The sequence below is a fragment of the Clytia hemisphaerica genome, unplaced genomic scaffold (assembly GCF_902728285.1).
Source record: "Clytia hemisphaerica strain Z4C2 unplaced genomic scaffold, Clytia hemisphaerica genome assembly, whole genome shotgun sequence".
Classification (NCBI taxonomy): Eukaryota; Metazoa; Cnidaria; class Hydrozoa; order Leptothecata; family Clytiidae; genus Clytia; species Clytia hemisphaerica.
Window position 1 is genome coordinate 396,618 of NW_027104441.1, and position 26,418 is coordinate 423,035.

The 26,418-nt window shown below is 33.9% G+C and overlaps 1 protein-coding gene across 1 annotated transcript in view; it reads right to left on the bottom strand.

The window, feature by feature from the left end:
• Nucleotides 1-278: 278 nt before the first annotated feature.
• The window catches only part of LOC136820873 (fibropellin-1-like), a 35,645-nt gene continuing 9,505 nt past the window's right edge, over nt 279-26,418 (bottom strand). Inside the window, exons 4-10 of the mRNA XM_067077112.1 lie at nt 26,009-26,140; nt 24,018-24,146; nt 23,249-23,316; nt 22,401-22,635; nt 21,628-21,726; nt 20,792-20,909; nt 279-548 (exon numbers count right to left, since the gene is read on the bottom strand). Of these exons, the coding sequence (XP_066933213.1) occupies nt 311-548; nt 20,792-20,909; nt 21,628-21,726; nt 22,401-22,635; nt 23,249-23,316; nt 24,018-24,146; nt 26,009-26,140 (1,019 nt within the window). The 3' untranslated portion in view covers nt 279-310. The remainder of the gene's footprint in view (nt 549-20,791; nt 20,910-21,627; nt 21,727-22,400; nt 22,636-23,248; nt 23,317-24,017; nt 24,147-26,008; nt 26,141-26,418) is intronic.

Genomic DNA, 26,418 nt, shown 5'->3' on the forward strand with positions numbered 1-26,418 from the left:
TTTTAACGCATAAAAAAATTACCCCATGATTATTACGGAATTCAAGTTTCACTTCTCATTTAGATTAACGCCTAATGCTATGTCATTACAATAGAGCTTTTCATAAATTACGTCACGAGCAACGCTTGCCTTGTTTTCAAAATATTGCTACAGTAATGGATTATCCGAAAGAAGTTTAAAAGTTTAAAAACTTGAAGACTTTGAAGCAATTCAATCACTTCGGTAATGATATTAAAACGAGCAGTTGTTGCAATCGAAATAATTCATGAAATGGCGGAGTGTGTTTATATCAAATCATGAACATATAATCTTAAATTTTCGACGTTCCACCTCCCGGATTATGGATATCGAAAAAACGTCCTACCGGTACATTACTACGATTTCGTCCAGCTATCTTGCGCGCACGATCATAACTGTCCGCCCAGCGTGGACATTCGGAGACGGATTCAGGTAAGGTGTCATCACGTGACATGAAGCTTGTTTCGTCTAAAGAATCGTCTTTGGAAAGATCTTCCTTGATGTAAGCAGCATTGTCGAAAGATGTTTTCCTGAGGAAAAGAAATATGAAATTGAGGAAAATTTTGAGGTTATTGTGACCCGAGAAAAGACGATTCTTCCAAGAAATACAGTAGAGTCTCTATAATTCGAACACGCACAGGGAGCACAAATTTGTTCGAGTTAAGGAAATTTCGAGTTATGGAGTAAGGTTTATAAGGTATTATAAGGAACACTCAAGTTTTAGAGGTAAGAGTTAAAGAGAATCCACTGTATAGACTGTATATCCACTGTATAGACATAGGCGCACAAACTTTCACGAGCAGAAACATCGCGAATGTTCGCCTTTTTCGCGAAAGTAAATGTCTTTGAAAATTCTTGACATTGCAATTCGCAAAAGTTTATGCTCGCAAAAAATTGTCAAAAAAATTTGAAATCTATAAAACCACGAAATCGTAATAAATATCAAATTTTATAGTTATATTAGCAGAGGGGGTATCAAGTCAGTGTACTGGCCCATAGCTGGTGGGGTGGTGTATTTTTTAGGTTAAATTGAGTTAGTACAGTGTACTAAAAGGGTGGTCCTCTGAGAAAAATACAATGAAAAAGTTAGTACAGTGTACTAAAAGGGTGGTCCTCTGAGAAAAATACAATGAAAAAGTTAGTAACAGTGTACTAAAAGGGTGGTCCTCTGAGAAAAATACAATGAAAAAGTTAGTATACTGTACTAGAAAGGTTGGTGTTCTGAATTGATACACACTGAGAAGTTAGTACATTGTACTAATTTCATGGTAAAAACACACAAACCCAGTGAATTCCCATGTATATTTGCCCTAATTTGCCAGGTCCAAGCTGGTCCGAGACCTTCAAGTCAAGGCTGGTTAAGCTATACAAATTGGTACACTGATTTTCTCCCAATGTTTCCTGTTTACTTGATTGGATTTGTTTCAGATTCGCAGCAGGCGAAAGTGGAGACCGGCCTTAAGTTCAATCTTGTTTATGTTTTCTTTAAGGCCCTATCTACATTATGGCAACAACAAGAATTTGTGTAAACGTTCGAATCGAAGCTTTCAAGTTATATTAAAAAAAATCCGCTCTATTGTTTTATGTTTTTAGTAACCTTGTTGGATTGATGTTAATTGAAAAAAATCTGTATAAGTGAAATCACCGGGGGAAGGGGGTGAAAACGACCGTACGTTCGGCCAAAAATCAGGTCTCTAAAATTGGTCCCTTACAGTGCAGGAAAAATTTGGCTGAAAAGCGACCCTTATAGTGTAATTTTTCGAATTTTTTTGCACTTTCAGGGCAAAATCTTTTGAAATTTCTCAAATTTTACCTCAAAATTTGATATTTTATGAAATTTTACAGGGAAAGCACCTTTTTATATATTTTGTATAATATTACATTTGATAAAAGATTTTCCGTTTCAGTTTGTGTACAATGTTATTAAGTCTTTTATTTTTATTTTTCAAAAAAGAAAAACTGCTACAGCTTGCCAGACAATCAGAAATCAAGTCACAAGAAGGGAAATAACTCAAAGTTGGTTTTGAGTGTTTTGACGTGATAATTTCAGCTAATTTCACTGTATTTGATTGACTTTTGCTTTGTCTGTTTCATTGTTTCAGTTTGTTGTACTATATAAGGATTCAAGTATTTTAATATTCAAATCTTTCCTTTTTTATTTTGGTGCTTTTCTTAGCAAAATGCTTCAAAACCTTTGTATATGCTGGCAATTAAACTTATCTGGCCAAGAAGAAATTAGAACAGTGAACTATAAGGGGTGGTTTCTAAACTTATCTGATCGAAAAAACAGCTAGTACAGTGTACTGAAAGGGTGGTAATAAAAATCTAGTTAAAGAAAAACCTCAGTACAGTGTACTAAAAGGGTGGTGTCAAAGCCCCGACCGTGAAAAAAAGTTAGTACAGTGTACTAAAAGGGTGGTGTCAAAGCCCCGACCGTGAAAAAAAGTTAGTACAGTGTACTGAAGGGGTGGTGTCAAAGCCCCGACCGTGAAAAAAAGTTAGTACAGTGTACTAAAAAGGGTGGTGGCCTAATTTTTTGGAAAAAAATCCAAAAATCAAGTTAGTACCCTATGGTCCAGTACACTGAATTGGTACCCCCCCTGATATTAGGTATAGTTTTATCCTTAAATGCCTTTTTAAAGTCCAAGAGCAACCGTCCTTATCGGATTTAAGGAATATTTTTCACTTTTAAGGCAATTTTCATTACACAATTCTCACTTTTATCCAACGATTCGCAAAAGTTTATGTTCGCGAAAAACATTTTTTCCTCAAATTCGCGAAAGTAAATGTCGTGAATTTCGCGATTATTCGACCTCGCAAAAGATTCTGCTCGAGAAAGTTTGTACGCCTAAAGTAATTTGAGACTTCAGCGGATTTCAAAATTCGTACATCTGGGTGGTGAGGAAATAGTGCTGAGTGAGACACTTTTCAATTAAGTTTGGTATTAATATAGTCAGTTTTCGGAAATATTTAGTCCCCTACCAGTGATAAACCAATATAAACTAGAAATAAGGTTGCCGGTAACCAATAAGTTGAATGACTTAGTCAATTCAAAATCAAACTATGATTTAAAGCTATTGTTTAGTTAAAACTTCGATTTCCAAACGCTGCATTACAATGACAAGCAAGTGTTATAATTGAACATATTTTAGCCGTATTTTTTCTGATCCATAATCCCGGTATTTAGGGGGCATTTGAGGCTAGATAATCATAATCTAAGGCCCGCAGGGACACTTGTACAGTGTGAAGAAACATGGGATTCCAAAAGGATTAGACTAGTAAACCATATCGTTGTATTTCGCTTCAGCTTACGCTCACTACGTTCGCTGAATACAACTCACTTTCCAGCGGCAATTTAACTGTTTATAAGCACTATTCCCGCGTTCCTGTGTCCAAAGAAAGGCAGACGATTGTTAGTCTACGAAAGGATCCTTCTAGGGAAACCCATTTTGCCAATTTTTAGACTTCAGACTATGGCAGACCAAATATTTTTCTATATTCTCAAAATCGGTTTTCTTGTGTTTTGACCCCGTTTTATCTTCATATGAACTAAGCGCTATCTACCTTTTGAACTCAGACTGTTTAATCATCGAAGGTGTTAGGCTATCTATTTGATCTATAGCTCTTTAATAGTTTGTACTGTTGTTACAATACTGTAGTAACAAGTATTTCACCAAAAACAGCGTTTTTTAATCCGTTACAATAGAAGTCACTGCGTAGAAAAAAAAGCCGTTGTATCTAGTATAGCCCAATATAGGCTAATATTTTATATTCTCTTTGCAAAAGATCGTTATCATTATCTATATCGTTCAGCTAAATGTGTGACAAATTAGTTTGTACTTTATTAACGCACAAAAAAATAGGAAAACATAGGGAAAATGAGATTGATAAATATATAATAGTTCAAAACAAAACAATCTCAAAAAGTTCAAAAAAGGCTACACTATAAATTAATAATGAATTGATATAAGTAACGCTGAAAACTTTTTGAAAATAATATTGCTCTACGTGTGATATTTAAAGAGCCAGTCGGATTTAAAAAAAAAGCTTTGTCCCAAGCTTGAGTATAAAAATAAAGATTTCTTAAAAGGACCGTGTCGTGATATTCTCGACAAGAGCCAGTTGGATTCTTAAAGAGCTTTGGACCTCTGATTAAAAGGCTAAATGACTTCTCGAATCAAGAACAAATTGGATTTAAAAAAAGAGTGTTAAGCCTATGACCCAGGCTTCGGAAGTAAAGAAAAATACTTATTAAAAAGGCCTTGTTGTGATATTCTCGATAAGAGCCAGTTGGTTATTTAAATAGCTTTGGACCTCTGACCTAGGCTTGAGAGTAGAAAACAAAGATTTATTAAAAGGACCGTGTTGTGATATTCTCGATTCAAGAGTCGTTGGATTTTTAAACATAACTTTGGACCTCTGACCAAAGGCTTGAGAGTAGAAAAGAAAATTAAAAGTACTCATCTTCTAGATTCAAGACCAAGGCTTCGAAAGTAAAAAAAAACAAACTTTATCTCTTCTGGAAGGTGTCAACCAACCAAAGATGATTCAATTTTACTTTGCGATTGCATATATTCCGATTTCAATAATTGGTGGCATGGCTAATATTTTTACATTTTATTGTCTCGTCACTTTCAAGAAAACAGGCACTCAAAAGACTTCACTTGGCAATCTGGAGATTCTGCTATTAGCTTTAAACATTTCAGACACTTTTATATGTCTTGGTAACCTACCGGTCAAGATTGTGATTTATATCCTCAATCCAAGCAAAGATAAACCTACATACATTCGATACTTAGATAGCATTGGATTTTGGTCTTCGTCCTTGATTGTGATTTTAATTGCATTCAATAATTACCGCAAAATCTCCAGCCCGCATAATTATCACATCAGAATGTCCAGGAAAAGAATTTATACATTTCTGGTGCTGATTTTCGTTATTTCTGTCATTCTTCCGATCATTTTGTTTATCAATATAAGAGTAATAAGTATCATCACAATAGCTTTGTTTATAGTCACTGTATCACTTCTATCATATTTGTATCGCCTGATCACCAAAACTATGAAAACTGCGCATAATCGAATCAGGAGAAGCAAAAGTCTATCAGCCGAGGCAAACAATAAAAGAATTGAACAAAAAGTGACGAAAAATGTTCTGACTATTGTTGTTGCGTATGCTCTATGTTCATTTACAATGTTGGTCACTCTAATCATTGTTGCTTCCACTCCAAATGAAGACACTAAAAAGTTGGTCAAATTTGGTGTCTACGTCATCACTTTCAATAGTATCATCAATCCGTGTATCTATGTATTGAGCAATAAGTCGTATCGCAAATTACGACGTCGTACGTCGAAGAGAGCGGGTACTAACAAAGTCGGACAATGTTCTGTTTCTAAGAAAGACAACACTCCTCAAACGTCTACAGAACTTCCTTGTCGGTAAAAATTTGTTCAGTTTTTCGTTTATTTAAATTTCGAAGAACAGACGAACGTTATCTTTATAATAGACCCTTATAACTATTCTCCGACTTGCAATACATGAAAAGATTGATGGTCCGGGCAGGAGGGGTTACTGGGGTGAGAGAATGGCGGGTATGCACGGATCGGACCCTCCAATAACCGACCCTTTGAGCAAATTCTAGTGAAAAAGGGAGCCTTAAAGAGACATTTTTTCTTCCATTTTCAAAAACGTCCTTAAGCGATTTCTGAAATCTGGGGCTCAAATTGTTCGGATTGTTGAGGCTTAAAAACCGTGTAAGGCTCAGGCCTGCCAAAAGCTAAAACTGTATTCATTTTTAGGAGGGGAGGCCTGAAAAAACTGAAAAATTCCGTTACTACGACTCTGCGAAACAAAGGTATTTAATCCGCTTATAAAGTATCTAATATAGCGAGTACTTACATAATATACTTGTAGATAAACTAAAGTAATTATTTATTGTAATATCATAAAAAATTTAGACTAAAAATTTCAAACCCTTCCTTGCTTCACTAACATCGAGAAACGCGTAGTCAATGATTTTTAAGCCAGTTGCTGCATAATACGTGCAAAAACGTTTTTTATAAGAACATCCAAAATTTTTAAAGCCTTCAGATGTTCTTAATCTTTTTTAGTTTTAAGCTTTCAGCCAAAAAATGTTCTTAAAATGTTCATATTTACACAATTCTGTGAGTATTTTCATGCAATTTCTTAAGAAATCAGGAGTTTCAGAGTTTGTGAAACTCTAACTTGTTCTTAATATTTTGACCATCGAAACCTAATGTTCTAATATAGTTTGTTCTTTAAAAAAAATGTGTACAGGGTGGCAAAATATTCTCACCAAATTTCAATGGTTTTCAAGGATTTTCGGTCCAGTTTTATAAGAAATCTTTTTTCTCCATGGTTTCAAAGATTGACTTTTGAAAAGGTTATCATCACGTCCTTGAATCAGGTAAATGGAAGATTTGTTTAGATATTTTGTAGTTAAAAAAAACTAAATCCCATCCAAGTCAAAATTTTCAAGGAATCATTTAAAAAACAAGGTTTGCTTTTAAAGGTTTTGTTTTTAAATAAGAGTGATATCGTTTGCTTACTTTAATCTAAGCTTTTTCACATTGGATTGACACGGATGTGGAGAAAGATTGGTCAGAAAGAGGACAGTAAAAAAATTTAAATTAAAATTTTTAACAATAGGCATACACCGTCCTGATTTGAAATATGTGTCTGATATGAAACGCGGGAACTCTTATATAAAAATAAAACCTTTAAAGATTGGTTTTATCGTGCGACTCAATATTTTCAAGGTCACGACAATACCCTGATTCCTAACCCTATTTCTTATCTATTGAAAAAGAGGATGGTAAATTTCGTATAAGAGTTAAATTTTCTATTGTTAACGAATTATGAGCAAATTTTGCAAGTAGGTATGAGGTCAGAAATTGGGTTATTGACGTTTTTAGCATTGCGCTTAATTCAACTTGATTAATTAAACTAAGTTCGAATTTAGGTAATTTAATATCGAATTTTGAAAAAAATGTACAATTATACCTAATAATTATTGCTAATTGTTATTCTTCACGAAAGAGTTTTCGGGAAAAATGTAAAGTGGGGAACTGTGACGACGTACTTCATAGTCATCTTAATGGCTTATCTAAAAGCCTAGCACAGCCTAAAAACATGATTATAGCAAAAAGAAGCAAATAAGGACAACGGCAAAAGACACTACGAACGTCTGCATGTATTCAAAAAGCATACATATTTGGTTCAACCTGCACGGCTTTGTGCCCTCGATGAGCATCCCCGGAACAAAATTTCGGAAAAAAAATCAATGTCGTCTAAATTCAATGAAATTACGCATATAGTAAGAAGTCTGCGACCGCAATCGGAGGCGATCCGAAGTCTCCTCTTTCGATACCATCTACCCGAAGGTAGGGAGGGCGCTATTTTATCTCCCTTGATCCTTCTCTTAATTGCTGAGCATCAAGCAGAGAGACATCGAGTACCATTTTGGGAAATTTTGGTATGATCCGGCTGAGGGTTGAACCCACAATTTTGCGTACCGTTGTAGTTGGATGTTCTACCACTGCACACTACACGGTCGCTAAACTATTACGCATATAACACAGGAAAATAATTTAGATTGAATGGTTAGATTGTTATTTGTATGTGACATATCAACTTAGACTGAATAAAAATTGTGTAAGTGATGAAAAAGAACACGATTATACCTAAAGTAGTAAAATTTTGTGTGGATATTTTTAAGCGTTAAAAAAAACAAAAAAAACAAAACAACCATAAGCAATTAATTAATCATCTCAAACATTTTATTTAACAGTCTTGGTTCAAGAAAAATTCACAAAATCTCATTAAGTACGAGAGAAATAATAAATTTCAAAATTAAACTAAAAATACACTCAAACTCTACTGAAAACCGTTTTAAGAAATTTAATCAGATAAATCTCAACGATCTAAAAAATTACTCGCAAGAGAATAATTCAAAAAAACCTTCAAGACTCTTCAAGGTTTTATTTTTACATAAGTGTTCCCATTTCATATCAGACACATATTTCATATCAGGACAGTACCATCCTATTGTTTTATTGTGCTGAATAAACAAAAAATTGTTTTTCTTTTCCGGTTTTTGACCAATCTTGCTCCACATCCGTGTCAATATAAACAATGTCACTCTTATTTAAAAACAAAACCTTTAGCTTTAAGATTTTTTGAAAGCATAACACACAGAAGGGTCTCATCCCCCTCAAATTTATATTGCATTAGCTTTACATACCCCCCCCCCCCCCCCTATTAACAGTGGCGGTAAACAACCTTTTAATATGCAAAAGAACTTTAAATTTCAAAAGCAAATAGTTGTAAATGGCGCCATACCGATGGTATTCACATTGTCATCATCTTGTTAGCAAATACCAAATTCTTTAACTACACGTTTTTTTTATAAGAACATCCTAATTTTTTGAGTTTTAAGCCTAAAAAATGTTCTTGACATGTTCTTATTTTTGGCATTTTTTTCAGTATTTTTCCATTTTTCTAAGAAACTCGGAGTCAGAAAAGCCTTAAAATGTCCTTGACTTGTTCCTAATATTTTGGCCATCGAAACCTTATGTTCTTATATAGTTTGTTATGGAATATGACATAATTTGGACTAAGATATTGTTAACCTCATACCTTTTCTGGGATCTCTTCTAAAAGATCAAACCCCTTACTTTACTCGGAAAATTGTCCTAGGCCCCCTATATAAAAGAACGAGGGGATTAAAATAAAATGACCCAAATAGATTCAGTTTTGTACATATTTCATAAGAGTTAGCGTTAAAACATACTTTCTGCTGTCTCTACTGCAATAGGAGTTCTTCTTTTGTTATGAATATCATTTTGTTTTCAGCATTGAGGATCATCATTACTTGATGAGCCTTGACCGGAATCGTTAGTATCCACTTTCTTTGACGACGTACCACGTCGTAATTTGCGATACGATTTATTGCTCAATACATAGATGCACGGATTGATAATACTATTAAAAGTCATAACGTAGACACCAAATTTGACCAATTTCTTAATGTCATCGCTAGGGACGATAGCAAAGGTTGTTACTGTCACAAATGCTGCTGGATTTGGACTAAGATATTGTTAACCCCGTATCTTTTGGGATCCCTTCTAAAAGATCAAATCCCTTATATAAAAGAAGGGGGATTTAAAAATTGACCCAAATAAATCCAGTTTTGTACATATTCCATTAGAGTTTGCGTTAAAACATACTTTCTGCTGTCTCTACTGCAATATGAGTTCTTCTATTGTTTTGAGTATCATTTTGTTTTGAACATTGAGGATCATCATTACTTGATGAGCATTGACCGGAATCGTTAGTATCCAATTTCTTTGACGACGTACCACGTCGTAATTTGCGATACAATCTATTGCTCAATACATAGATACACGGATTGATAATACTATTAAAAGTCATAACGTAGACACCAAATTTGACCAATTTCTTAATGTCATCATTAGGGACGATATCAAAGGTTGTTACTGTCACAAATGCTGCTGGATTTGGACTTAGATATTGTTAGCCACGTATCTTTTGGGATCCCTTCTAAAAGATCAAATCCCTTATATAAAAGAAGAGGGGTTTAAAAAATGACCCAAATAAATTTAGTTTTGTACATATTCCATAAGAGTTAGCGTTAAAACATACTTTCTGCTGTCTCTACTGTAATAGGAGTTCTTCTATTGTTTTTTGACAGTAGGAAAAGTAATATTTTAATTTGATTGATCCCACAGGGATTGGTCAAAGGAAAGTAGTATTTTTTATCAAGAGGAAAGTAGGGTGAATTTTCAAAAAAGGAAGTAGTGTTCATTTTTTTTTTACGTTATATAATTTTAAGTAATCGCGTTCCGGGTTGCCATGTGCCTATTTCCCACGAGAGCCTTGAAACGGTTAATTACTAAGCTAAATAAAAGGGTGCAAGCCTTTTCGCGTTCACTTATCTCCTTGTCCTCTGTTACTTTGTTTTCAAAGCCTTTAACTGTACTTACGTTTTTCTGAAGGATTAGTAAATAAATAAGGTTATTTTCGGTTCAACGATTAGAAAATAAGAATTCAAAGAGTTGCATGAAAGTCATTTGCGCAAAAACGTCAAACATTTTCATCCAACATGATTACGCAAATGCATCCAACATGATTTCCAACATTTTTATTGAATGTTTTATTAAAAGTTGCAATTTTATGACTTGCGCAAACAAACCCAACATTTCATGAAACAATACTGTTGGTTCCAATGTTGGTTGCATTTGCACCGGCCTTAAGAATTTTTTTTCGATCAAGTTTGGCATTAACATTGGGCTAGCTCATAGTCAGTTTTGAGGAATATTTAGTCCCCTACCAGTGATAAACCAACATAAACTAGAAATAGGGTTGCCAGCATATCTATAGAGGCAGAAGGGTGGTAAAATATTTTCCTCTTTTCTAGAATCTTGTTTGTGCTTTCAGAGTATAGCCAATACCGTACAGAACCAAATCAGACGTAGCGCTATTCACAAGGCGGGCGTACCCGTTGATAACCACAAGCGGAATGATCAACGTAGTCAATTCAACAACTATGATTTAGAACTATTGTTAGATTAACCCTTTAACTGCCGTTCGTATTTTTTAAGGTTCGACCTATTTGCCACGGGAAAAAAAGAAGGTTCGATCTATTTGCCAGATGTCGGCATATGCCGACATGGGCAAAAGGTAGCGATTTTGACTTCATTTTCTGAATAATATATGAAGTATCAGCCAAGGAATATAATTTTGAGTTGAACATTGTTGAATAGTTATTTTTCAACATAGAAAAGCTTTTAACTATTATCTTTTTTCATTTCAAACCATCTAATACAAAATCTTTGTAGAAGTGTTAAATTCGGCAAATACTGACATCGGCAAAGAAATGGAAAGTGCCCATGTCGGCAAATCCCGACATCGGCAAAGAAATCGAAAATGCTCATGTCGGCATATGCCGACATCGGCAGTTAAAGGGTTAACTTTGAATTCCAAACTCTACGTTATAATGAAAAACAAGTGAACAATGGAACATTTTTTAGCCGTATTTTGTCTGATCCATAATCCTAGTATTAAGGGGGCATTTGAGGTTAGATGTCATAATATAAGGCCCGATGGGCCACTTGTACAGTGTGAAGTAACATGGGATTCCAAAAGGATAAGACAATTAAACCATATCGTTGTATTTCGCTGCAGCTTACGCTCATTACGTTCGCTGAATACAAACCACTCTACTCCCGCAGCAATTTAACTCTTTATAAGCACTATTCCCGGGTTCATGTGTCCAAAGAAAGGCAGACGATTGTTAGTCTACGAAAGGATCCTTGTAGGGAAACCTATTTTGCAAATTTTTAGACTTCAGACTATGGCAGACCAAATATTTTCCTATATATTCTCAAAATCAGTTTTCTTGTGTTTTGACCCCGTTTTATCTTCATATATGGACTAAGCGCTATCTACCTTTTGAACTCAGACTGTTTATTCATCGAAGGTATGTCAGGCTATCTATTTGATCTATAGCTCTTTAATAGTTTGAACTGATGTTACAATACTGTATTAACAAGTATTTCACCAATAACAGCGTTTTTTTATTCCGTTGGAGCAGAGGTCACTGCGTAGGAAAAAAACCGTTGTGTCTAGTATAGCCCAATATAGGCTAATATTTCATATTCTCTTTGCAAAAGATTTGATTTCGTTCAGCTAAATGTGTGAAAAATTAATATATAGTTAATAATTAATATATAGTTTGTACTGGTGTTACAATACTGTATTAACAAGACTTATTAACGCACAAAAAAATAGGAAAACATAGGGAAAATGAGATTGATAAATACTTTAATTGTACAAAACAAAACAATTTCAAAAACCTCAAAAAAGGCTACACTATAAATTAATAATGAATCGATTTAAATAACGCTGAAAACTTTTTGGAAAAAATATCGCTCTACGTATGATATTTAAAGAGCCAGTCGGATTTTTTAAAGAAGCTTTGTCCCAAGCTTGAGTATAAAAATAAAGATTTATTAAAAGGACCGTGTCGTAATATTCTCGATAAGAGCCAGTTGGATTTTTAAAGAGCTTTGGACTTCTCGAAATTGGTTTTTAAAAAGAGTGCTAAACCTCGGACCCAGGCTTCGGAAGTAAAGAATAAGACTTATTAAAAGGGCCGTGTTGTAATATTCTCAACGAGAGCTTTGGACCTCTGACCTAGGCTTGAGAGTAGAAAAAATGATTTATTAAAAGGACCGTGTTGTGATATTCTCGATTCAAGAGCCAGCTGGATTTTGTAAAAGAGCTTTGGACCAGACCAAGGCTTCCAAAGTAAAGAAAAAAAACATTTAAAAGAACCGTGTTATATTCTCGATTCAAGAGTCAATTGAATTTTGTAAAATAGTTTGGACCTTTGACCAAGGCTTGAGTGTAGAAAGGACTGTGTCATCTTCTAGATTCAAGAGCGAATTGGATTTTTGGACCTCTGACCAAGGCTTCGAAAGTAAAAAAAGAAACAATATATCTCTTCTGGAAGGAGTCAACCAACCAAAGATGATTCAGTTATACTTTGCGATTGCATATATTCCGATTTCAATAATTGGTGGCATGGCTAATATTTTTACATTCTATTGTCTCGTCACTTTTAAGAAAACAAGCACTCAAAAGACTTCACTTGCCAATCTGGAGATTCTGCTATTAGCTTTGAACATTTCAGACACTTTTATATGTCTTGGTAACCTACCAGTCAAGATTGTGATTTATATCCTCAATCCAAGCAAAGATAAACCTACATACATTCGTTATTTAGATAGTATTGGATTTTGGTCTTCATCCTTGATTGTGATTTTAATTGCATTCAATAATTACCTCAAAATCTCCAGCCCGCATAATTATCACATCAGAATGTCCAGGAAACGAATCTACAGCTATCTTATGCTGAGTATGGTTATTTCATTACTTTTACCAGCCATCCTATTCGTCAGTTTACGAGCGCCAGCGATCCTTACTATAGCTTTGTTTCTAGGCACTGTTTCTCTACTCTCATATTTGTATTGGCTGATCACCAAAACTATGAAAACTGCGCATAATCGAATCAGGAGAAGCAAGAGTCTATCAGCCGAGGCAAACAATAAAAGAATTGAACAAAAAGTGACGCAAAATGTTCTGACTATCGTTGTTGCGTATGCTCTGTGTTCATTTACAATGTTGGTCACTTTGATCATTGTTGCTTCCACTCCAAATGAAGACACTAAAAAATTGGTCAAATTTGGTGTCTATGTCATCACTCTCAATAGTATCATCAATCCTTGTATCTATGTATTGAGCAATAAATCGTATCGCAAATTACGACGTCGTACGTCGAAGAGAGCGGGTACTAACAAAGTCGGACAATGTTCTGTTTCTAAGAAAGACAACACTCCTCAAACGTCTACAGAACTTCCTTGTCAGTAAATTTTTTTTCAGTTTTTCGTTTATTTTAATTTCGAAGAACAGACGAACGTTATCTTTATAATAGACCCTTATAACTACTCTCCGACTTGCAATACATGAAGATTGATGGCCTGGGCAGGAGGGGTTACTAGGGTGAGAGAATGTCGGGTATGCACGGATCGGACCCTCCAATAACCGACTCTTTGAGCAAATTCTAGTGAAAAAGGGACCCTTAAGGAGACATTTTTTCTTCCATTTTCAAAAACGTCCTACCCATAAGGTGATGTTTAACAATTTTCCCTTAAAAACTAAAGTTTTTCCTAAAAATCATAAATTTTCCGCCCCTAAGAGAGATTAATTTAATACGATTAGTTTTTTTTACTTACCCTAAAAATGGGTCAACAATCTATCAAAATCAGTTCTTTAAGCGATTTCTAAAATCTAGGACTCAAATTGTTCGGATTGTTGAGGCTCAAAAAACATGTAAGGCTCAGGCCAGCCCAAAGCCAAAATTGTATCCATTTGTCGGAGGGGAGGCCTGAAAAAAAATTCGTTGCTAAGACTCTGTGAAACAAAGTATATACTATAGCGAGTACGTACATAGGCTTGTAGATAAATTATAATGTAAGTATTGATTGTAATATCATAAAAATTTGAGACTAAAAATTTCAATCCCTTCCTTGCTTCACTGAAACGCGTAGTCAATAGTTTTAAGCAATTTACTGTATATACGTGCATACTGTTTTTTATAGGAACATCAAATTTTTTCAAAGCCTTCAGATGTTCTTAACTATTTTAGTTCTAAACTTTCAGCCAAAAATTTTCACAAGTCTGCGAAGTTCTAACTTGTTCTTAATATTTTGACCATCGAAGCCTGATGTTCTTATATAGTTTGTTCTTTAAAAAAAATGTGTACAGGTAGAATACTCTCACCAAATTTCAGTGATTTTCAAGGATTTTCGGTCCAGTTATAAGTTATAAGTTTTTTTTTCTCCATGGTTTGAAAGATTGACTTTTGAAAAGGTGATCACGTTCTTCAATCAGATAAATGGAAGATTTTTTGGGGAATTTTGTAGTTACAAAAAACTAAATCCCATCCCAGTCAAAATAAGGCGAATATTCTCACAAAACAATTATTTTCAAGGAATCATTTAAAAAACAAGGTTCGCTCTTTAAAGGTTTTGTTTTAAAATAAGAGTGATATCATTTGCTTTCTCATCAATTTTAATTTATAAGCTTTTTCACATTGGATTGACGCGAATGTGGAACAAAATCGGTCAGAAAGAGGTCAAGAAATACAATTTCTGCTTATATCTGCATAATATAACAATAGGCATACACTGTCCTGATTTGAAATATGTGTCTGATATGAAAAGCGGGAACTATTATGTAAAAATAAAACCTTTAAACATTGGTTTTGTCGAGCGACTCAATATTTTCAAGGTCACGACAATACCCTGATTCCTAACCCTATTTCTGATCTATTGAAAAAGAGGATGGTAAATTTCGTATAATGGAGTTAAATTTTTCTATTGTGAACGAATTAGGGGCAAGTACGTGTAAGGTCAGAAATTGGGTTATTGACGTTAGCATTGCGCTTAATTCAACTTGATTAATTAAATTAAGTTCGAATTTAGGTAATTTAATATCAAATTTTGAAAAAAAATGTACAATTATATCTAATAATTATTGCTAATTGTTATTCTTCACGAAAGAGTTTTCGGGAAAAATGTAAAGTGGGGAACTGTGACGACGTACTTCATAGTCATCTTAATTTAATTACATTGCAAAAAAAGTACTGTTTCACTGTTTCGAAACTGGAGTTTGGAAAGAAAATTTCTAAAAATTGCTATTTAGCTAATTTGTTCTATATTTTAAACCCAACAGCAATATTTATAAATAGTAGGGCTAACAAGCAAACAAGTTGAACGAATCTTATTTCGTATAAGACTTTAATGGACTACGGTACTCTTACGGACCCTACCATAAAGCAACCATAAAACCGGTACAAAATACAGATGTTAAATTGTTGAATTGGGACTTTGATGTGAAAAGATTTTTTTGAAAAGATTAGAAGATCTGAATCAAGATTCGAAGATTTGAAAACTTCGAAGAAGACTTTTGAAGAAGATTCGAAGATTCGAAGATTCGAAGAATTGAAGACTTTGAAAACTTCACTCGGCAATCTGGAGATTTGAGAGAAGATTCGAAGATTTGAAAGCAGATTCGGAACTTTTCTAAGAGGAAAGGCTTCGGAGCTCTATAAATATTAATCTAAAGGAAACTTTCATTTGTCAGTTGGATTATTACAAGATTGGTCAATTTATATTCGAGCAACAAATAGCAAATAAAGAAACTTTCCATCGTCATTATGATTTATCTATATTTGGGAATCGCGAACATACCAATTTTGATCATCGGTGGCATAGCAAATCTTTTTACTTTTTATTGCTTGATCACTTTCAAGAAAAAAGGCACCGCAAAGACTTCACTTGGCAATCTGGAGATTCTGCTATTAGCATTGAACATTTCAGATACTTTCATGTGTCTTGGTAATCTACCAGTCAAGATAATCACCTATTTGTTGAATCCTATTATGAAAGATAAACCAATGTCTATTCGTTACTTAGATAGTATTGTATTTTGGTCTTCATCCTTGATTGTGATTTTAATTGCTTTCAATAATTACCGCAAAATCTCCAGTCCGCATAATTATCACATCAGAATGTCCAGGAAAAGAATCTACATCTATCTTATGCTGAGTGTGGTTATTTCACTACTTTTACCAGCCATCTTATTCGTCAGTTTGCGAGCGACAGCGATCCTTACTACAGCTTTGTTTCTAGTCACTGTTTCTCTACTCTCATATTTGTATCGGCTAATCACAAAAGCTATGGAGAACGCTCACAACAAGATTCAAAACAGAAGCGAAGCCTCTGAAGCCAGGAACAGAATAATGGAACCAAAAGTTACAAAAAACGTTCTGACAATCGTCGTAGCGTACGCACTTTGTTCCTTAACTATGCTTATTATTCTGATCATCTTTGCTGTCGCACCAAGTGATACTACTAGAAATTTGGTCAAATTCGGAACTTTTGTTTTAACTTTCAACAGTATCATCAATCCTTGTATTTATGTATTGAACAATAAATCATATCGCAAATTACGACGTGGTACGTCGTCAAAGAAAGTGGACGTGATAGAGGGACGACACCATTCAATTTCAATGAAAGGTGGCATTCCGTCGTCAAATAAAATGACAGATATTCCGTCGTGTTCAAAGCAAGAAACAATCGAGTAAGAGTTTGCATTTTTCTCGATGGAACATGTTTTTATTTGAGAATACAAGACTCAAGTTACTTTTAATCGTAACCTTTATAGAGAAAACTAAAAAGACAATATGAGACTCGATGGCTTATCTAAAAGGTACTGACTACTTTACGCCAGTTATCTGAAAAATGGTCTATAAGGTGTTGGTGTTCCTTTGCGGACCAAAAATAACAACTTTCAGTTGATAGCGTTAAAAAAACCATAAGCAATTAATTATATTATTTCAAACATTTTATTTAACAGTCTTGGTTCAAGAAAAATTCACAAAATCTCATTAAGTACGAGAAAAATAATAAATTTCAAAATTAAACTAAAAATACACTTAAACTCTACTGAAAGCCTGAAAATCTCAACGATCCAAAAAAATTACTTGCAAGAGTATAAACCACTAAAATTAAGGCTTGGGGGACACGAGAAGTTTTTTTCGCGTTGGTGCAAGGCAACATGCTCCATCCCACTAACACAAGAATTTGCACCAACGCGTGTCTCCGAGCCTTTAATCTTTTCTAGTAAGAATAAAAAATCCTTAAAATTGAAAAAGCCTTCAAAAAAATCTTCAAGAGTCTTAAAGGTTTTATTTTTACATGAGTGTTCACATTTCATATCAGACACATATTTCATATCGGGACAGTGCCTCCCTATTGTTTTATTGTGCTGAATAAACAAAAAATTGTTTTTCTTTTCCTCTTTTTGACCAATCTTGCTCCACATCCGTGTCAATATCAAAAAGCTTGAAAATTAAAAGTGATAATTAAGCAAACGATGTCACTCTTATTTAAAAACAAAACCTTTAAGATTTTTTTTTAAAGCACAGCACACAGAAGGGTCTCATCCCCCTTAAATTTACATTGAATTACCTTTACATACCCCCCCCCCAATCTTTAAGATCTTCCGAGTCAACGCTATTGGGCTATTCCATTTTATATTCATACATGACGAACATTTCCAGAGGATTTTCCGAGAAAAATTTCCAAGGGGTGTTTTTTCATTTTTCCAAGGGGGTAAAAAGTTATTCTTGAATTTCCAGGGGGTAAAAGACTGATTTTAGTTCGTCAACCATCACTTTAAGGCATGAAGAGAATTTTTCCAAGGGTATTTTTGCATATTTTTCCATTTTCCAAGGTTCATCCACCCACTGTATGGTTTTTTAATGGAACAGCCCATTAACAGAGGCGGTAAACAACCTTTTAATGCAAAAAACTTAAAATTTCAAAAGCAACTAGCTGTAAAAATCGCCGCAGGCAAATTTTTGGTATCCACATTGTTATCTTGTTATGAAATATCAAATTCTTTAACTACACGTTTTTTTATAAGAACATCCAAAATTTTTGAGTTTTAAGCCTAAAAATGTTTTTGACATGTTCTTATTTTTAGCACTTTTTTAGTATTTTTGTCCATTTTTCTAAGAAACTCGGTGTTTTAGAGTCAGAAAAGCCTTAAAATGTTCTTAACTTGTTCTTAATATTTTTTAAATTTGGACTAAGATATTGTTAACCCCATACCTTTTTTGGGATCCTTTCCAAAAGATTAAACCCCTGACTTTACTCGGAAATTGTCCTATGCCCCTATATAAAAGAAGGGGGAGTGGGCTAAAAAATGACCCAAATAGATTCAGTTTTGTACATATTTCATAAGAGTTAGCGTTAAAACATACTTTCTGCTGTCTCTACTGCAATAGGAGTTCTTCTTTTGTTATGAATATCATTTTGTTTTGAGCATTGAGGATCATCATTACTTGATGAGCATTGACCGGAATCGTTAGTATCCACTTTCTTTGACAACGTACGACGTCGTAATTTGCGGTACAATCTATTGCTCAATACATAGATACACGGATTGATAATACTATTAAAAGTCATAACGTAGACACCAAATTTGACCAATTTCTTAGTGTCATCGCTAGGGACGATAGCAAAGGTTGTTACTGTCACAAATGCTGCTGAAGAGCATATCGCGTATAAAGCAACAATTCTTAAAACATTTCTTGTAACTTTTCGTTCAATTATTCGATTCTTAGCTTCGGATGCTTTGCTCTTTTCTTGGATACGGTTGTTTGAGTTCTTCATAACTTTTGTGATCAGCCAATATGAATAAGAAAGTAGACTTATAGTGACTAGTAGCAATGCCGTTGTTAAGAACCCAAGTGGTCGCATATCAATGAATATGACAGCTGGCACAACGATTGAAATCGCCAACATCACCATAAGAAATTTATAAATTCGATTCCTTGGCATTCTATCATGATAATTATGTGGACTTGAAATCTTGATGTAATTATTGTAAGCAATTAAAACGACAATCATTGATGAAGACCAAAAACAAATTGCATCCATGTATCCCAAAAATCGTGGCTTGTCATCCATATTTGGATTGAGGATATAAATCACAATCTTAACTGGTAGATTACCAAGACACATAAAAGTATCTGAAATGTTCAATGCTAATAGCAGAATCTCCAGATTACCAAGTGAAGTCTTTGCGGTGCCTTTTTTCTTGAAAGTGATCAAGCAATAAAACGTAAAAACGTTTGCTATACAGCCCACAATGGAAATTGGAATATTAGCGATTCCTAAGTATAAGAAAGTCATTTTCAACGGTAGAAAATACTGTCAAAGTTTCTATGTATTATGGGCAAAAATCAAATATTAATTTAGTTTAGGCTGACAAATTCATGTCTTTCATCTTGTGTTATCTTGTCAAAAATAAGTAGAACATCGGTTAAAATCAATCCAAGAATTCATTCATTCAGCTTCAATTCCAGTTAGGTATGTTTAGTCTTCAAATCCATTCATTCTTTTCATTGAAGATATAGAACGATCTCTCGGATTAATTCCAAATGGTACCCGACGTAATTTGAACGTTCATAAAACGATATTTGGATGTTATGTATGTTAGATGGACGTCTTTATAAGAATAAGGTAGCTTGCTTCACTCAAATTATTTTTTTTAAACACTCACTTCTCAAAGGCTTTCAAAGGCCTATTTTATAGGTCCAATACATATCGAAATCAGTTGAAACCTTTTATACCCCAAAGTTATTTTTCGGCAACTAGTTAAAAAAGAAAAAAACATCTTTAATATTTCCTAAATTCTCTGCCCACGACTATTCTGCACCTTAACTAATGGCATGCGCATAGTTTTTTATATAAGCAAAAGATGAAATTTATGTCCTGAAACCAGCAAAGTATTTAACGTAAAGAAAAATATTTTTAGATAATTTAGCTAGGACAAACGACCTTGACCCAATTAGTATAAATATGGTGGATGGTTATGGGTGGTTAAATTTCTCAGAAATTCGCCATAATGCTAAGCAACTCCGATCCCGAGTCAATGCTTTTAAAAAAGAGTGCGTAATACGAATTTAGTAGAACTAGAGCAGATGATAATACCTTGAAAGGGGCAACGTGGTATGTGTTTTTAGACGCGATCATTAGAGGAAAAAGAACAATTGAAACTTCATCCGATCAAAGATATACATTAAGAGAAGAAAACACTTGATAAATATTTTCACACTTCTTATAATACACCTTTTCGACCGTAGTCGCACGGGCATTTTTTCCCCGCTTTATCCCACTAAAGCCGTTCCAATCCTTTTTTGACGCGTTTTTCTATTGTCTATTGGTGCGAAAAAAGGACTGGGACGTTTTTAGTGGGATAAAGTGGGAAAAATGCCCGCGCAGCAATTGGTGGCTACGGTCGAAAAGGTGTAACAGCTAAATTTGACGAGTTTTCAGGTAAAATAGAAAAAAAAAGGGGGGTAAACAAGAGCCGAAAAGATGTGAATAAATATTTCCTTTGAAACAAAATTGTTATCCTATAAGATCGTCAAGTAATCATCTTCAACAACACAAAATATCGAAAACGATTATAATTTTGTTGACTTATAACTAAATAACAAAGAATTAGATAGCGGTTTTGTGCTTGTTGAAAAGATAAACAGAAGTGGAATATCATCAAAAAAGAAAATTAAAAAATGGAGAGTTTACTTACTTTAAGAATTTATGTGTAATACCAACTTTAGTATTTCTTGAATTCTTGATTTTGTATACAACACACACCAAGGCAATAACGATAATAGCCAGTGTCACTAATACTCCAACGATAACACCTACAAGAGTAAAAATTGAAAATAATCCTTATGGTGAGCTAGGTGAAGCATTGCACAGCCTACCAGAAAGAATAATCAATGCAACTCTTACTTATGACCAATTTAACGATTCTATTTTTACATAAGTGTTCCCGTTTCATGTCAGACTCACGTCTCATAACAGGACAGTGACTGCCTATTGTTATATTGTGCTGATATAAGTAAAAAATGTTTTTCTTGTCCTTTTTCTGACAAATCTTGCTCCACTTCCGTGTCCATTCAATATCAAACAACTTTCAAATTAAACTAAAATTGATGAGTAAGCAAACGATTTCACTCACTCTTCATTCGATTTTATTTCTTATTTTATGGAAAGTTTATTTCAATAAAATCTATTCCACTCGTGTACAATTTACAGATATTTTATATAAAACACTAGACAGAGCTTTTCCTTCCCTATTTGAAGCAAAATAATTCGCAATTTTGAATAAAGTAACGTCACAATTAACCTTGTGCGATCGACATTTTGAAGTTTATAATTAGTGTCAAAAAAACTTCAACAATAAAAATCAAGGTACCTACCGTAGTTTTGATACGCAAAAATCGAGGACGGTAAAAGTGCTGATTTACTGTCGTCCTCAGTCAGGATCATTAGAATATAGAAAAATTAGAAGCTTCCGCCACAAAACGTCAAAATACAGATACATACACTTGCTAATATGTCATCATTAATTCTTACCAGTTTTTGATGAAGTACTTTCAGAGGCTTCGGCAACGACGTTATCCTCCTTGCATAATCCCTCTTCGTCTTTTATGTTTACAATGTAAGTTTGGTGGTCTGGAAAAAAATAAGGTTGAGAAAAAGAATTGACTTCACTTCTATAGGGGAGGGCGGTCCTTTACGGTCACGGGTGCCGACCCTGTAGCGCCTTTCTGTCAACTTTTGAACAATAGTCAAAGTAAAGTTTTTGTCTCCGGCGATTATAGGCTTCGCAAGGCAAGATTCTTCAAACTTGTTGAGCTTTGTTGATGGAAATGTCTCTTTTTGTACCTCGCTAAGAGGGAAATCCCACTGAGACGGAAAAACTTTGTACAATGTTTGATGAAATTCGAACCTTAATTCAGGAGCGCGCTCTCTTGATCCTTTCAGCTAACTAACTTCTCCTAGTCTAGCTCTTCACAACGCGATCAAATCTGCAGTGAGAGTATTGTATACACATAAACCACGTTCACACGCTACAGTTCCGTTTCGCTCCGAAAAGAAATGAAGCCATTCCATTGGTTAAAAGCAAGTCTTACGTTACTTCTAACCAATAGAATGGCTCCATTCCGTTTCGGAGCGAAACGAACCCATAGTGTGTGGGGGTCATAAAAACCAACAATCTCTAATTTTTTCAGATATTAACATTTCGGACGAAAGTGGAGCCCGGCCTTTATTAAATCACAGGCTTCAATATAAAGAACACTTCAATGTCTTCAATAAAAGGTTCGTTTAAAAAAGATTTAACTTACAAATGGTAGGCGTTTTCTCTTCTTTAATCTTCCGTTGCATTTTACAGATAATGTCTTTTCGGTATTGGTAACCATTGTCAAAAATTAAATTTGTTTGAAAGGTACCAGCCATTTTGTCTTTGCAAATTACTTTGGAGGTGTCTGGTTCTATACTTTGAGAAGTCAAAGGGCAATCACATGAGCTCTGGAGTATGGATATAATGTTTACTTCTAAATAGCGAACACCTTGCGGATTCTAAGAGAAAATGAAAAATAATTAAAGTACAGCGGCTTTGCTGGATTTATACCCAAACTTTTTAACGCATTATTTGTATATGTACTGGTTGAAAAATTGAACTTTATTTTTCATGATTTCCGACGGGACGGTACAGATTTAGCGCAAATCGCCCGGTTCGATGTTTCATCGGTAGATTTTTCGGAAAATTTACGTGTCTAATTTAATACTACATCTCAATTTAATAAGAGGATATAGTCAATAAAAATTCTCCATAGACTGGCATGGTTTAGATTTGGTTATCCCTGATAATATATTCAGTTGTTTTCTCATACCATATTACGCCATAAATTAACAACCTTATCACCCAAAACTTAGTCGGCCCTAAAGTGACTAACTTTTGGCTTGGTGAATAATATTAGGGCCGACTAAAATTTGGGCCGACTAAAAATTTGGGACAAATTAAAAGTTTATAATTAAGCTTTCCTTGATCCACTTTTCATATCGGTATTACTTTAACAAAGAATGTAATGTGAGTGACTAAATTTTGGCTGGTGACTAAAATTAGGGCCAACTATTAATTAAGGCCAACTAAAATTAAGGCCGACTAAGTTTTGGCCGATAAGGTACTTACCATAAATTTGTGGCAATCATCAGCCATGAAGTCAATCTCAATATCTGGCACAACACGTGCGGGTGGAACTGTGGAAAAATGAATTTTCAGATGGTTTCATAAAATGCGTTGTAAATACGGGAAAATTACCTACCATAATCAATAGAAGCACTTTCACAATAGATAACATTTATTTCGTGAAAGAATTTGAATTACAGAGAGTAATTCACATCCAATTTCCGGGTGTTCGAATTACAGAGAAATTCGTTTTTTTTGTTCTTCTTCTTTTTTGAAAAAGTAAATTATTCAGGGACCGATAAAAGTTTTGTGATAAAAAGCGAGAGAGAAAAAAACACAGGAAAAAAATAATTTCGAAATGCGAAAGGTACTTTAAGAAGAAAAATAAAGAAGAAAAATTTCACAGATTAACTGAAGAAGACTAGTTTCAAAATTCTGAAAAATCCTTGACACCCCTAGTTCCTAATGTTTTAATAGATTTGATACGCTAAAAAAAACTTTCAATAATAAAAACAACTGGGGTCTTTTAGCTATACATGGGAATCCGTGAAACTGGTGAAACAGCCTACAGGGGTCTCCTATCTTATGCGTATGTATTATTTAGTCGTTGAAACTGGTGAAACAGCTCAGAAAAAAATATCAGACTAACAAAGTTCATCGCTAATTTTCCGTTATCTGAATATTCGTCAAATACTTAGAAAGGTTCGTCATTTTCAGTCCTTGATATATTGCAAAGCTGCCAAACAACTATTTATGAAATGCAATAACATACCCTCACAATAAAGACCAGTGAAAGCATTTTTGCATTTACACACGTAACCGCTGACTTCATCCACACATTGTCCATTGTTGACGCACTTATTCTCTTCACATTCATCAATGTTCACACCACAATTGCTTCCTAAAATGTTGCAAAGAATCAATGCAATTCAGTTCGAACTCTCTCTAGTACGATTTTGAAAGCCTCCAAATACACGCTTTTCTTATAAGAATGGTGTAAATCCATTTCATCATGGATATTCTAAAATATTCTTACAGCATTCTTAGGCTAGGATCCCAATTCGGACTAGTTTTAACATTTAGTACATACGTGTCTCAAGTATAAAATGGCATTTTAATTGACAATTTATAAAAGAAAATGCTCTAAAAATGACATTCTTAGCTTGAGTAAAAAAATTCAATGATGGTGATATTCTTAGCATATTCCCTAATTTTTCGGCAATTTTCATCATGGACATTCTTTTAAAGTGTATTCTTATAAAAAACGTGTAACTCAGGCGGCTAAGGTTTATATACGCATTCTTTATAAGAATATACAATTCATAAGAAACCTAAGAATTCTTTGATAGAGCACTTTTAACTGTAAATTGCTAATTATCCCCCAGAAAGGCTCAATAATTTCAGTTTCATGAAAAAATATAATGTTATGCTTCATGTCAGTTTAGCTCTCTAGTTCTTCTTAAATGTAGTTTTAATTTTGATTCTAACCTAATAGTGTCCCGAAAAAAAGTATAATCGAAACCGAACAAAAAGTAGAAATTACTTTAATAAGTTTACTTATTTTATTTTTTTTAATACTGTACTATGGCTGGCCGCATGTAGCAAAATTCAATACTTTTTTATTTTTATTCAATATCCATATTTATATTCAATTTTCTATATTCATGTTCAATTTTCTATATTTATATTAATTTCATATTCATTCATATAATTATGTCATAAAAAAGTATTTGCCATAAAAAAATATTTGCCAATAAAAAAAATATTGGCAATAAAAAAGATATTGCCAATACAAAAATATTGCAAGAAAAAAAGTATTGCCAATAAAAAATATTGGCCAATATTGGCGTAAAAAATTATTGCCAATAAATTTTTCATTCAAAAGTTTTCAGTAAAAGGTTGAATGAAGGTCTCCACAATAGATTATACGTGATCACTTCAAGGAATTCGTGATTGTTTTTGGAACCAGCCATACACAATGATTGAAAAGCACACAGCGCGCTAGATAAAGCGTAATAAAATGCGCCAAAGCGATTTTTCTACCTCGTTTCATTGCTCGGTCCGCATGGTTTTCACACAACCGACGGATTGTAGGTAAAATCGACTATTAATTTGAAATGTGCTACTGGAAAAGAATGAAACCGCCAGATTCAATCCGTCGTCATTTGGTGCACACATTGAGGTTGATTTCACTACCTTATAACCCTGGGGCACTTCATCATTATGGTCCGGCAATAATTTTTTTATTGGCAATATTTTTTTTATTGGCAATATTTTTTTATTGGCAATATTTTTTTTATTGGCAATAATTATTGAATGGAAATATGAAATAATTGAACATGAATATAGAAAATTGAATATAAATATGGATATTGAATAAAAATAAACAAGTATTGAATTTTGCTACATGCGGCCAGCCATACTGTACGCAATGTTACAAAGTCAAAGAACATACAGTATCTCTATTATACTTTTTATTTCAGAAAGCCTGTGGAACTTTTAAAAGACATTGCCAGGTAAAGAATCTGAGCTATTCACGTATTTTGGACGATTATCCAAAAAATTTGCCCTCATTTTTGGAGACTGAAAAGGATGGAAACTTTTATGAAAATAAGATCCCTTAAGAATATTAGGTTCAATTTCAAATTGTGTGATATTTGAGTTTTGAAGATAGCCACCTTATCTAAAGGCTATACGTCATGGAAAACGCTTTTTTTTAATAATTTTTCCGAGATAATATCTTTTTAAATGAAGCAATCATACCTGACCAGCCATCTGCGCATGTGCAAGTCACGTTGTCACCTCTATCAACACAAGATATTGCATGTTTTGTTATACAATATTGTGAGTGCCGACATAAGTCCAGTTTCAGTTCACATAACTGACCGGTATAACCTGAAAACAAAAAGAATGAAAAATGATAAGAAAAAAAATATGTCAAGAAAAGAAGATTCATATGGATCAAATTAATGATTTGAAAATGAGTCGGACTTTTTGGTGAACGAAGAAAAGCTAAAAAATAAGCCCAACGTAGCCTCGAAATTATTTAGCTTATGCGTTTTTAATATATGATCAATATATGATGCATTTTCTACTTTAAAGAATAACGTGTAAGCTAAGTAACAGTTGTATTTGCTTTTAAAGATTCAAAATACTTGTTTAAACATTTTTCA